At 36.4% G+C, this 14,420-nt stretch overlaps 1 protein-coding gene across 6 annotated transcripts in view; it reads right to left on the bottom strand.

Annotated features, from left to right (window-relative positions):
* Positions 1–14,420, bottom strand: part of DLG5 (discs large MAGUK scaffold protein 5) — a 305,150-nt gene that overhangs the window by 65,418 nt on the left and 225,312 nt on the right. For all 6 annotated transcript variants that reach the window (XM_033940910.1, XM_033940911.1, XM_033940908.1 and 3 more), the window contains 2 exons: positions 13,045–13,178; positions 10,276–10,440 (listed from right to left, as the gene is read on the bottom strand). In XM_033940910.1, the coding sequence (XP_033796801.1) occupies positions 10,276–10,440; positions 13,045–13,178 (299 nt within the window). The remainder of the gene's footprint in view (positions 1–10,275; positions 10,441–13,044; positions 13,179–14,420) is intronic.

The following is a 14,420-nucleotide window of genomic DNA, read 5'->3' as shown; positions in this document are numbered from 1 at the left end:
AGAGCAGTAAAATTTTATAAGTTATGCGGTGTGTAACCGGGAGCCAATGAGCCTCCTTAAGGAGCGGGGTGACGTGTTCGAATTTACCTGATTGGTAAATGAGTTTGATTGCGGTATTTTGTATCCAGTGAATCCCTTAATTATTGATAGGAGGTTCCACAGACTGATAACCTCCCATTTGAAATCAGTTGATAATTGTCCTGGAAGTGTAAAATTGGTATTCAAGATTCTGGGTGCAAAGTAGAGATTTAGGAGCAAGTCTTTTTTGTAGCATAACCTATTTCTGTTACCCTTTATTCTTTAGATTTTGTGGGATATATGTCTAATGAAGATGGGAATCCATTGGTAGACCATGTCTATTGAGAGCAAGTCGTATGGACAGACCATTATTCATTAGACTTCTTTCTTTTTTTTTTTTTTTAAATATCTTTATTCGTTTTTACATTATGCAAACAAGTGTACAATAATTCAAGTCATACTATACATTCTTCACTTGAAACTCTACATTCATTTTATACCATAAACTATCTCCCCTCCCTCCCTTTCCATATATTACCCCTCATAATGTCATAAAACCCACCCATCCCTCCTCCCCCCTACATATATTTAATGGGGATAAATATAATTATTTATTTATTATAATACTCAATTAATGGTCTCCACACCTCTTTAAATTTCTTATAATAACCTCTCTTGATTGCCAATGTTTTTTCCATTTCATACACCTGACAAACCGAACTCCACCAGAAACAATAATTCAATCCTCTATAGTCTTTCCAGTTATGTGTTATATGTTGGATGGCAACTCCTGTTAAAATCATTAACAGTTTGTTATTATTCGATGAAATTTGACTTTTGGCCCTCATAGACATTCCAAACAAAACTGTGTCATATGATAGGGCCACAGGATTCTCTAACATACAATTTATTTGACCCCAGATTAATTTCCAAAAATTATTAATAAAAGGACAATAAAATAATAAATGATCTAGAGTTCCAGCCTCAAGATGACAATGCCAACATCTATTAGACTTAGAGCAATCCAATTTTTGTAAGCGAACAGGGGTCCAGAGTGCTCTATGCAACAGGAAAAACCATGTTTGCCTCATAGACGCAGACATTGTACATCTTATCCTCCAAGACCAAATACGTGGCCATTGAGATGCATTAATTTGATGCTTAATCTCAATGCTCCAAATATCTCTAAGTACAGTCCTTGGTTTTTTATTTAAATATCCAGATAATGTTTTATACCACTGTGCGGCCTGGTGACCCATAAAATCTGCCTGGAAGCATAAGAATTCTAGAGTAAAATGAGTATTTAAAGACTTCCATTCAGGGAACCCTGCCTGAATAGCCTGCTTCAATTGCAACCACTTATAACTTTGTTTTTTATTAAGTCCAAATTTATGTTGCAATTGTGAAAACTCCAGCAGCTTACCATCATTAATAACATCATCTAAAGTACGTATTCCTGCTTCAATCCAATCCTTCCAGACAATCATAAAACCGCCTATTTGTATCTTGGAGTTCAGCCATATATTTTGACAAGTAGATTTTTGAATAGTAATAGGAGTTAAGTTGTTTACATACTTTAATGTTGTCCATGTGTCCATTAATATCCTATTGGTTTTCCTTATTCTAGGCATTTTAATGCTAAGCAGATGACGAAGCCTGATAGGAGACATGAGCTGCCACTCCAACCATAACCAATCTGGAAGCTTCTCCATGAGTTCTGGGAGGACCCAATACATACCTTGGCGCAATATATAGGATTGATGAAACCTATAAAAATTTGGAAAATTTACCCCTCCCTCCTCAATTGGTTTTTGTAAAGTCACTAGAGCAATTCTTACAGCTTTACCCAGCCAAATAAATTTACTAAGAATATTATTTAACTTTTTGTAAAAAGACCCCTGAAAAAAAACTGGTATCATTCCCATTTGATAACAAACCACAGGCAATATCATCATTTTGACAGTTTGAACTCTTCCCCACCAAGATAAATGTAAAGGATTCTATTGCTCACATAACTCTGTTACTTTTTGCAATAAACTTTTTTCATTCATTATAATTGTCTCATCAAGCGTGTTTTTTATCCATATACCTAAGTATTTTATTCCTTCTTCTTTCCAAATAAAAGGTAATGAGTCAAATAATCCTTTTGTGCAATGCACATTTAAAGGAAGAACTTCTGATTTAGTCCAATTTATTTTATATCCTGAAAACTTTCCAAATCTTTCAATCAAAACCAATAAATTTGGAATGGTTGTTTCCGGATTCCTCAAATGAAGTAATATATCATCCGCATATGCAGAAACTTTATATTCTTTATCTTTATGCGGTATACCCTGTATCTCCTCCTCTTGTTGAAAGCTAATAATAAGGGTTCAAGCACTATATCAAAAAGTAAAGGAGACAAAGGACATCCCTGTCTAACTCCCCTTTGCAATTTAAAACAATCAGAAAAATTATTATTGATATATAATCTAGCAACAGGAGAGCTATACAGAGTTTTAATCATTTGTATAAATCCCGAACCAATACCAAACCACTCCATGGCCTGATACATAAATGTCCATTCCACACGATCAAAAGCTTTCTCTGCATCTAGAGACACAGAAAAAGCCGGATCTCCAATTTCTTTTGTTAAATATAACATTTGCAATGCCAATCTGGTGTTATTAGAAGAGTGTCTCTGAGCAACAAACCCTGTTTGATGCATACCAACTATGTGAGGAAGAGCTTTTGCCAAACGTGTAGCCAAAAGTTTGGCTAATAATTTACCATCTACATTTATCAATGAAATAGGCCTGTAATTTGAAACCAACATGGGATCTTTATTTGGCTTCGGCAAAACAATAGTTAATGATTCTGCCATAGTGCCTGATATACAACCTTTCTTTAGTTGATTCTGATATAAATTTAATAAATGCGGTCCCTACTCTAAGAGATTTCAATGCTGTTTGTAATTCTTGTAAAGATATTGGATTTTCCAAACTTCTTTTTATATGATCAGGAATCTTCGGACCTTCAATATTATTTAAAAACACTATACCATCTTTTTCTTTATTTAAATAAGACTCAGAAGAATACAGGTTTTTATAATAATTTAAAAACTGTTTTAAAATAGGACCAATCTGAAAATGAGTTTCACCTTTTTCATCTTTTATTGCATTCAATTTCATCTTTCTTTTTTTCACTTTAAGATAATTAGCCAATAATCTTCCCGCCTTATTTGAACTACCATAATACAAAGCTTGCTGACACACAATATTTTTTTTAGCCAAATTAGAAGAAATCTCATTATATTTATATTTTGCTTTTAATAAAGTTTGCAACGTAGAATTCTCCCACTTATTAATCAATTTTAATTCTAAATCTTTTATTTCGTGTTCCAGTTCCGTAAATTGCTTATTTAATTGTTTTTTAGAATAAGCTGAAAATGATATAATTTGCCCTCTCATCGTTGCTTTAAAAGCATCCCATATTATTTCTGTAGATATTTCCTCTGTAATATTATTTTGAAAATATTCATCCATTTTTAATTGAAATTCTTCACAAAATTTTGGATATGCAAGCAATGCATTATTAAATCTCCATACAGGCCTACCATTATCCGGGTCATTAAAATTTAAAGAAATCCACACTCCTCCATGATCTGATAAAATTATTGGTTCTATAGAGGCTTGTGTAACATCTTGTATTAGCCCATCAGAAACAAGAATATAATCAATTCTAGAAAAAGATTTATGAACATGTGAATAAAACGAAAAATCTCGATCATTAAAATGAAGAATTCTCCATATATCTTTTAAATTGCAAGAATTTATAAAATTATCCAACCCTAAAGATTTTAAAATTTTACTAGGTTTTTTATCCAATAAAGGGTCCACAACAGCATTAAAATCTCCTGCTACTATCAAATTATTAGCAGCCAGTGGTAAAATTATTGGTTGTAGAGTTTTAAAATATTCAATTTGATTCGAATTAGGTACGTACACATTAAATAGCGCCACAGTATTATTGCCCATACTCATGTTCACATGCACCCATCTTCCTAATTTATCTGCTTTCACCATATTAAATCCTGCTGAACATTTTTTATTTATTAAAATTGCTACCCCAGCTTTTTTCCCCACCGCCGGTGCAAAAAAGCAATCTCTCACCCAATTACCAATTAGCTTTTTTGATTCATCTCCATTAAGGTGAGTCTCCTGTATGAAATAGACATCCGCATTTTGTTTTTTTAAATATAGCAATACTTTTTTCCTTTTTATCGGGTGGTTGAGACCATTAACATTTATTGAAAAAATTTTTAAAGTCATTATATCAAATCAAAACAATAATCAATAATATTCTTCACATCAATATTATAACCTCTTTTCCCCTTTTTAAAATTATTATTAGAACCCATCCCCTCCCCTATACCCCTTCCCATATTCTTAATCCCCTCCCCCTCCCATCCCTCCCTTAAATTACTTGCCAACTTTGAAACGCACACCTTGACTAGGCAATAGATAAACTCCTCACAAGCTATATTTATAATTTTAAAACCATTAGCCAGATCATTATCATATTAAAATGAATATCATTTTATCACACAAGACTTCTTTATCAAGGATTACCTCTTTTTTTTTTTTCCTTTCCTTTCCCCCATCTCTCATGAACCCTCCCTTCTCTACTCACTCATTTCCATTAAGATATTATTGAAATACATAAATAATCACACCAAATTTTAAAATTACATTCATCCAAACCACATCCATCTTTCATGTCAGATTACATCACAATCCCTCGAGTTAAATATCACTTTTAAATATTATTAAATATATAATGGAAATCTTTTTTTCCTAACTTTTCCTATTCAAAAAGTCAATAAATTCCCCAAAACAACAATTTTTATCCCTTTAACATAACCCTCCTAACATTCCATACCCATTTCCACACTAGCATATTTGCTACCCTTTTAATTTCCACTCCATTCACAACATTCTCTTATATCATATGCTTTATATTATAACATCCAAACTTTCCTACATCCTTTGCTTTTACCAAAACTTCTAATTAATTTTTTTTTTTTTTTTTTTAATCTCCTCGTATATCCACCATTATTTATATTAAGTTCAGACCAATTTTTATCCCAAACAACAATATTATGACTCTTGTTGCATTAATAGATTTGCAATTTTAAAACTATAGTCCATACATAACAACAAATTTCCTTTTCTTGTAATAAGATGCTATATGTCTCATAAAGTCTCATTTCAAATCTCCTCTTGCTTGCAGATCCATATCAAATTCTATCCTCTCACACTACTGTTTATACATTCTCAGTCTCATCTTTTGATCCACCTTAAATCTCCTTTCCAATTGTTTTGCATAAAGATTTACAATGACCACAATTTCAAACTTGTGGTGCCAATCATAGATCCTTCACATTCTACATATACAAACCCTGTTCCTTTTTTTTTTTTTTTTTTTTTTTGACCATCGTAGCTCTGTCATTTTTATTTTAAGGTCAGGCCAACTATATACCAGAACCATCTTCAAAAAATCCTCTGCTGCATTTAGAGAATTTCCATTACAATGTCTTATTCCATATATCACAGCTGATTTCCCTTTTATGCAAATGAAAATTGTAAGGCTTACAAAGTCACAGTCTAACTCTCATCTTGCTTGCAGATCCATTCTATTTAATGTCCTCTTGCTTGTAGTTTATATCTTCTCAATACTATTTAGAACTTATTTCCTTCAATCTGTTTTGCACAATCCTCTATCGTTTCTCAGTCTGTCTGTCCAAACAGCAAGTCAGTACAATCCATCTTATTAACCTCTGTCCTTTAAAAGGTCTGTAATATTGCATCTCTTATACTCTTGCAGGCTACATTCCATTTGCCTCATGACAAGATAGAATGTGGAATGTATTTGAAATCCAACTGCAGCCATGCCTTCAGAATCCTATTAACTCTTTTTTTTTTTCTTTTTTCTTCCTTTAACATAGAAATTTCCAAACAAAAATAAACATTTCAACCAAGAACACAAATACTTCCATCCAAGTCTCTATTAAGTAGCCATTGGTGATTCACACTGCTCCAAAAACTCCTTAAGTTTATCTGCAGTATCAAAATTCAAAGTTTTATTTTTATAAGTGACCCGCATAGTTGCCGGGTATATGAGCCCATATCTAGCTCCCAGACTTCTCAGCTGTGGTCTCAGGTCTAATAGCTGCTTTCTCTTTTGTGCCGTTGCTCTGGCAAAGTCAGGCACTATGTAAATCTTTGAATCCTGACACTTTAAGTTTTTATTATCTTTAGCTAATTTAATTATTTCAGCTACCTGTTGATATCTAAGTAGCTTAAAGATCAGTGGACGTGGTCCTTTTTGGCTGTTTGATAATCTCGTTGGGACCCTGTGTGCACGTTCTATTTCCAATGGAAACTTGTTTTGCATCGGGAGCACCTTGGGCAAAAAATTAATCAAAAATCCAATCGGATCCGACTTTTCAATTCCCTCCGGGACCCCAAGCACCCTTAAATTGCTCCTTCGTTCCCTATTGGACAAATCTTCCAGCTCCCTTTTAAGTGCTTCAATTTCCTTACTGTGTTCCATGTGCTTTATACTTTCCTCCTCACACTTTTCCACTCTTTTCTCAATTTGATCCACTTTCAATTCCATTGCTTGCAGTTTATTTGATAAACATACCACCTCTTCTTTCACTTCTTTTATATTTTTAGCGCATTCCAATACTATTTCCTTTACCGCCTGTATTTCCTTCATTATGTCTTTATTTTCTACATCCTCCGGCGGCAACGGAACTGACATCGGTGAAGCCGTATCAAGTTTCGATTGCTTCCCGCTTCCTGAGCTGCTCCCCGCCGCCAAATTTTTGTTTTGCTTTCCCGAAGCCATTATCCACCTCTACCTCACTTTTCAGAGTGAAATTTGAATTTTTTCTGGCTATGATCTCTGTCAAATAGCTTGTCTTCACAGAGCAACTCCACTACCCAGCCATTTAGTTCCGCTCCAAAGCCGAAAGCCATTAGACTTCTTTCTAAAAGCTCCTAAATTGTTGAAAAATAAAAATCAGTCTGAAGATAAAATGTTGGGTAATGGGAAAATTGATAGAGAAGAAAGGAAGAGAAGAAAGGAAATATTAGTGTTACTACTATGATAGTTGATAGGAATAACTCGGTTGGAACTGCTTTAGATAAGATTGTGCCAATTAAAGAGATGAATATTGGGAGGAAAAAGCTCACTCTTTGGTTTGATGAGGTTCTGGGAGAACTTAAGAGAACATGTAGAAGGTTGCCATTACAATTTGGAATAATCTACCTGTTTACATTTGGATGGATATCAATTACTTAGGGTTTTGTAAAAATTTGAAAACTTTTTTATGCCTTGTTGTAATATTCAAGTTATGATATTTTTTTTCCATTTTAAACACTTTATTGAAGATAGAAAAAATGCAATGACAAAATCTCCAAACAGTCAGCAGCCAATGTACAAACTACATCCTATAAATCAGCACTTTTCCAAACTAAACCCCTCTATCCCCATCCTCCCTCTCTTTCCAAGCAATATCTCCCAATAATACAGTGTAGCCAATGGCAAGAGCACAGGAAGGCTCACGGGGCAAGCTCCGGTGCTTAACCCTTATAACTAGATCTCTATATCTCAAACATTCCAAACCTTAAAATAGGAAAGCATCGCCTGCCATCTAGTTGCCATCAGTTTACACATCATTTGAACATAATCCAATCTACGTATCAGACACTGCTGTTTAGATAGATTTGGGGTACACCAACATCTGGCTAATACCAAATGGGAAACAGTAAATAGAAACCCTATGTTCCTGAGGAGAAAATCCTGAAATCATAGCATTTAATAGGCAGCATTGAGTTAGTATTGCCAAATATAGGCAAATACCCTATATGTTAGGGAACTAAAAAACACACGAGGAATCAAAATGGGCAAAGCCATGAAAAGATATAATAATTTGGGTAAAAGTATCATTTTGATCGCACCAACGCAACCAAGGCAATTCAGCGTTAACCCTATCCACCTATACAAATCCAGAAACACTTAGGGCTCCTTTTATTAAGCTGCGATAGCGGTTTTAACACACGCATAGCGCGCAAAGAATTGCCGCTCGCGCTAGACACTAACGCCAGCATTGAGCTGGCATTAGTTCTAGCTGTGTATTGCGGGTTTAACGCACGCTGAAATTCTGCGCGTGCTAAAAATGCTATCGCAGCTTAGTAAAAGGAGCTCTTGGTGTAATACGCAGAGGAAATTGGCCTGAGAACTGAGTCTGATCAGCAGACAGATTAACTCCTAAATATTTAATCGAACTGGCAGCCCATTGGAAAGGAAATTGAGAGCACAACGTCCGCACCCGCCGATCTTCCAAATTAATATTCAAAATTTCGGATTTCTCCATATTGATCTGAAAACCAGATACCTCTCCATCTCGCTCAGAATATCCATCAGCGCAAGTAAGGAGGTCTCTGGATTCTGTAAGAATAACAAAATATCATCTGCAAAGAGTAAGATCTTGTAATGATGGTCTCTCAACTGAATACCAGAGATCCCTGCATGCTGTCAAATCAGCAGGGCTAATGGCTCAACAGAGAGCGCAAAAAGGAAGGGGGACATAGCACATCCCTGTCTAGTACCTCGTTCTAGTTCAATGTCTTCTGTGAAGGCCACCATTTACATTAAAGTGAGAGAGCAGGGCCAAATAGAATAAATGAATCCAATAGTAATAATAACAACTTTATTTTTCTATACCATCATAGTCAGTCGACTTCTAGGCGGTTCACATTAAGAGAAGGCTGGACATTCAGCGAATTACAAATGCATGAGGGGAAAGTTACAGGAGAAAAGGGTTGTAGGGGAAGGAAAGTAAAGGGGGGGATAGGAATTGCCTGAAGAATTGCTTAGGGGTTTGAAGGGGGAAAAAGCGTAGAGAGCGCGGAATGGTCTGTTTAGGTGATGAATTTGTCAAACAGAGCGGTTTTGATAGATTTTCGGAATGCATGGTAGGTTTGTCTGGTTTTATTTATGTAGCTTCCCAGCCAGGATTGTTGTCGGTTAGCTTGGAACATGAAGGTTCTGTCAAGGTAGGATTTGTATTTGCAGCCAGTAATATTAGGATAGGCGAAGATGTTTTTGTTTCTGGTAGTTCGTGTGGAGAAAGCTGCCCTGAAAACCAAATTTAGTGAGCACACTAAACAGAAATCTGCAGCTAACTCTTGTCGAATGCCTTTTCGGCATCTGACGACAGAACCAAAGTGGGTGTCCTTTGTGTCCGTGCCTGCCAAATGAGATGTAGCACCGCGTTGATGTTATCAAAGGACTGGCGTTGGCATATGAACCCTACTTGGTCCGCCTGAATCAATCGCGGGAACAGGCACTGCAAACGCTGTGCTAAGATTTTGATGAAAATTTTAAAATCCATATTTAAAAGTGAAATGGGATGATAAGACCCATAGCCTGTAGGAGACTTGCCAGTTTTAAGGATTAATGCAACATCCATTCCTCACTAAGTATCTGGAAGAGCTGGAGCTGTTAAACAGCCTGGTCAATAGGGGGCCAGCAAGCCCTGAAAGCTCTTACAAAAACCATTGGTAAAATCATCCAAACCCAATGAAGTGCTGACCCAAAGGCTCCCTATAACATCCTCTACCTCTTGCTGTGTAAAGTTTCTTCTTATTATATCTTTAGAAAATTGTTAAAAACTTTTTTTTAATGATTGTTAAATGAATAATTTTGTATGGATACAATATTTTTAAAAACTGTTGTTATCCACCTAGAATCTGTTATGAGAATACTGCAAAGTAAGAATAGAATAATAGTCAGTGTAGAGCCTGTAATATCTAAATATTATAGCAATCATTCAATGTACTATGCAAGTTTTGTCATGACCTTTGATGAGCCTAAATGTACAGTTCATGTTCACACATTCAGCTGCAGATAGTATCCCTAAAAGAGAACTCAGACTAGGTACTTAGAGAGCTCAAGATATGCAGTCAAGAAATCTTAGAGCCAAGGCAGTTTACATTAAGCTCTATGGAATGCAAAAACAAAGTGAGATAAAGACATATTAATAAGCCAATTTTAGTCTTTGATCAAATGTGAGGTATGAATGTGACATATCATAAACCTAACAAAAATGGGACAAAATTATAAATGAGATAATAACTAAATGCTGTAGGTTTGTTTTACTCTAGCAAGATAGATTAACTGTATCAATCAATGTTAACTATTTACCTCATTGAGTTCCGAGGACTGGTTGTTGGTGTAGTCTGTTTTGATGGTGGGGTCATTGTCCCTTCATCTTGTTCACTTAAAGTGTCAATAATGGAATGAGTATCAGGCGTTGCTGCCCCACTGCCCTGAGGGGTTGCTGGATTGCTAACTGCTTCAAGGTGAGAACTAATACAAAAATAAATTTAAATTTAAGTTGCTAATTATGAACAGAATGAACTGAGAAAAAGCATGATATAACCTAATGGCCTATTTCAAGTTTAACTTTTTCATTTTTTTTAATTTAACTGTCCCATACCCTATACTGTTAAATCAACTAAATTTCTTTAGCACATTTTGGGGTCTATTTACTAAGAGCATTTTGGGATCTATATACTAAGTAGTTTTTTAACATGATCTTGAACATACCCTATGAGTCTTATTTTTGAAAATTCTCTTTGAGTGAATAAGTCTAAAGCAATCAAATGTCATTAGTAAACTGGAAAATCTGTTCAAGTTTTCCACACACAAGACAATAAAAAAAACAACCCTTCCCCCCTTCCGATACATCTCCATTCCTACTGCTTTGACCCCATAGACTTTTATGAATCTTCCCTCCCCCCTCATCTTCCATTCATCCACCAACCCCACCCAAACTAGATGCCTCCCAAAGGATATCAATTAGTAGAATAGCATGTCTAGAAATATGCAACTTCACATTTCCAACCTATTCAGAATCAGACTTTCCACCCACATTGGCAAGGACTGCATCTATACTTCCCAAATCAACCAAAGGAGCTTGTGCCTCTTAACAGTAAGGCAAGCGTCCTTGACCTCCAAGGAATTATGCATAAAATGCATTTCTCCACCGTGAGTGCAAAGGCAGACCCTCTCTTATCTAACACTATAGAATACATTTTTTAATCTAAAATACACACTTTACCCAGAAGTATGAACAAAAGATTAAGTTCTTACCTTTGCTAATCTTCTTTCTTGTAAATCCACACTTTATTCCAGGACCAGTGGGTTATTTCCCTCTACCTGCCAGGACTTTGTAGGAAGCCTCAAACTTCAGAGGCTTAAACCCCTCCCCCTCATTACTATCCCTGAGAACATCAGTTTTTCTCACAAGTGCTGTTAGAATTTCAGGGATACTTTCAGGTCAGATATGGAGGCTTTTTGTTTTTTTTTATATTTTTAAAACAATTTTAATATCTGACAGGTGAATGCACCACTTTGAATGTGTATTTGAAATACTGCACAATGCATTGATACTCTTTAAGTCAGTACTTGGACAAACTTAAAGACAGGTCGTCCAAATGCTGATAATCAAAACAGGTTTTTGGACATATCCAGAGACTTTTTAGGCATCTGAATCCCGTGTGTGCCCAGAGTTCAAAGGGGCAGTTTTGGAGGAGTGGGAGGTGGGCAGGATGTGGACTGACCTAGACTTAGTCATCCTGTAGTGATAATCGTAAATTTTACAAGGCTGCCTGGATGGAACTTATATCTTATGACTTAGTCGAAGTTAAAACAGGTATAAGTGCCAGATCGGGTTGTTACTGAGCTGATCGCGGCAAGAGAATTTCCCTGCTACAATCAGTTTAGCGGAAGGGAACACATCCCCCCTCCCCCCGTGAAAACTACAGAACCCACAAAGACACCCCCCACTCCCAAATGTCCGTGGCAGGAGAGCCCAATTCTGCCTGCCGCCACCCCCCAAGACATCCCCCGACAGGAGGGATGCCCAATCCCTCCTGTTGGATCTCCCCCCTCACACAAAGATCATAGGCAGGAGGGATTGGGCATCCCTCTTGCTGGAACCCCCCTCAGAAAGAAATTAGGCCACCGGACCCCCCCCAAGGAAGTATTATCCAACTGCTTCATAAATAATGTGCCAAGTCATTCTTGAGATCATAAACACTATGAACCACCCTACAGTGGGTATGAAGTAATCTGTGACTTTCTTTTCAAAGATGGCTGTTCTCAAAGTTTTAAGAGAATTGCATAGCACCTATGTTAAAAAAGTAAAAAAAAGATAGTGCCATGATATTTTTAATTGCTATAACTACTGCTATATTTCTGAAATATTACACCAAGCATTGTATTAAAACTAAAGTTAAAGTACTATAACAATAAAACTGCCCTTGACTGTACTACAAGTCTTAGCTTACCTTCAAAATCCAACAAACCAATGCACCAATATTTCTAGATCATTTCTTGATACCACACTCTCCAGCCAGGACACTTAGATCAATGGAACAGCATTTGCTGACTATCCCTTCTCTAAAAATAATAGGGACCAGAAGATCTACAATTTTTTCAGTCATAGCACTCCAGCTTTCGAACAATTTACCAATCTATTTACGTGGAGAAACCTCATTAGAAAAATTTAAAAGCACATTAAAATGCTACCTGTACAAAGACGCATTTGAGTCATAGATAGGATAATTTATCTAATATTAATCCCAGGCTCAAATACCTAATTTTAACTAGACCTTATTTATAGGTCACAACCTCTCCTATCCTCTTTTTAGGCTTAGCCATATTTTCTTAAAAAAAAAATTCTTCATTATCCTCCTGATGTTGATTTTTCCCTTAAATGTATTTTTACTTTCCTTAAAGATTGTAGTTCACCCCTCTTCCCTTTTGTATCGCTAATTACTTATGTACATACATTGTATGTTTAATTGTACAAATTGTTTTATTTTGTCTCCCAATTTTAAATTATAATACGCATAGAAATATTTGATTTTGCGTGTACAACAAACTTCTAATAAACTTGAAACTTACCTTGACCGTGAATGGCTGCTTGGTTGACACATATGAGGATTATACTGAGCCAGAATAGTAATTGTGTCACACTGCTGTCCAATGATCAAGCGGGCTTGTTGTTCTGTGGCATTTCTTAGATTTATTCCATTGAACTACAGAAACAGATTAAAAAATATCTTCATGTTACCAATTCAAGTCCTATTTGTTTTTCCACCATTACTGTATTTTCACGTGGATGGCAAAATCCAGTAGTCAAATCACCTATCTGATTTGCATATCTGAGTTTAATCAGGCATTATATTCCATTATCAACACCTTTGCAACACTTTTCTTAGCTACAGTCAACATATATTTTTTGTTACACAAAATTCCAGCTCTTAAAAGGCTACATATCAGCATTTGTAAAAAGAGAAGGGAAACCTCTTTCGTTCAAAATTCAACAGATGAAGTAAGAACAGTAATGAAAATATTTTGAGCAAATTCTTCCATTTAAGTAGTCATTGTTCATAAACTGACCATATGAATGCTTAAATTTAAAAACAGTGCAACCTGACAAGATAATCTCATAGGTGTTACTGTTCTTTAAAAAATAAAAATATCATCCAGGACCCAACTGACCTAGTTGATAGCCATTTCATACATAAATTGAAAGCACAGGGCTTAATTTGTGCTTGAACAAAGCAGACTACCATAATCTTGGTGAATGTCCGTGGATCCATGGCCAAAGTAAAAGGAAGCACACAAAACTGATAGAGATGTCTCAAGATCGCAAAGCGAAGGAACTGCCGATAGGAGGCTCAAATTGGAACATGCAGGTAGGCATCCATTAGATCGAGAGAAGTCAGGAATTCCACCAGCTGAACCGCCAGAATGACAGATCTCAGGGTCTCCATACAAAAAGACGGAAACCAGAACACCCTATTGACTCTCTTCAGATCCAAGATTGGCCAAGAAGACCCCTCTTTCTTGGGCACCACAAAGTAAATGGAATACCTGCCGGTGCGACACTCCCAAGGAGCGCAAAGGAACCACTGCTTTGAGGTTGAGCAACCTTTGCAATGTCTGATGAAATGCCTGATTCTTCCAAGCTACCTCACAAGGAGAAGCAAGGAAACAATCTGCCAAGGGTCAGGAAAACTCCAGAGCATACCCGTCTCGAATCATCACCAGGACCTACTGATCCACTGTGATCTTGGCCCACCCCTGGTAAAACTTCTGCAACTGGGTGCCCACTGGCACCAGGGGAATAGTCCGCAAGGAGTCATTGGGCTGGGCGGGCAACGGAGGGACTGCCGAAGGAATCACGCCCCCTCGAAAGGACTGCATGCACTGAAGGAAACGGCTCTGGGGAGACCTGGTGGAAGGAAAAGAAACCGCCCTGTAATGGCGAAAAT

Source organism: Geotrypetes seraphini, chromosome 4 (assembly GCF_902459505.1).
Source record: "Geotrypetes seraphini chromosome 4, aGeoSer1.1, whole genome shotgun sequence".
Taxonomy (NCBI): Eukaryota; Metazoa; Chordata; class Amphibia; order Gymnophiona; family Dermophiidae; genus Geotrypetes; species Geotrypetes seraphini.
The sequence above is the reverse complement of the archived record's forward strand: the minus strand, read 5'-3'. Positions and strand labels throughout refer to the sequence as shown.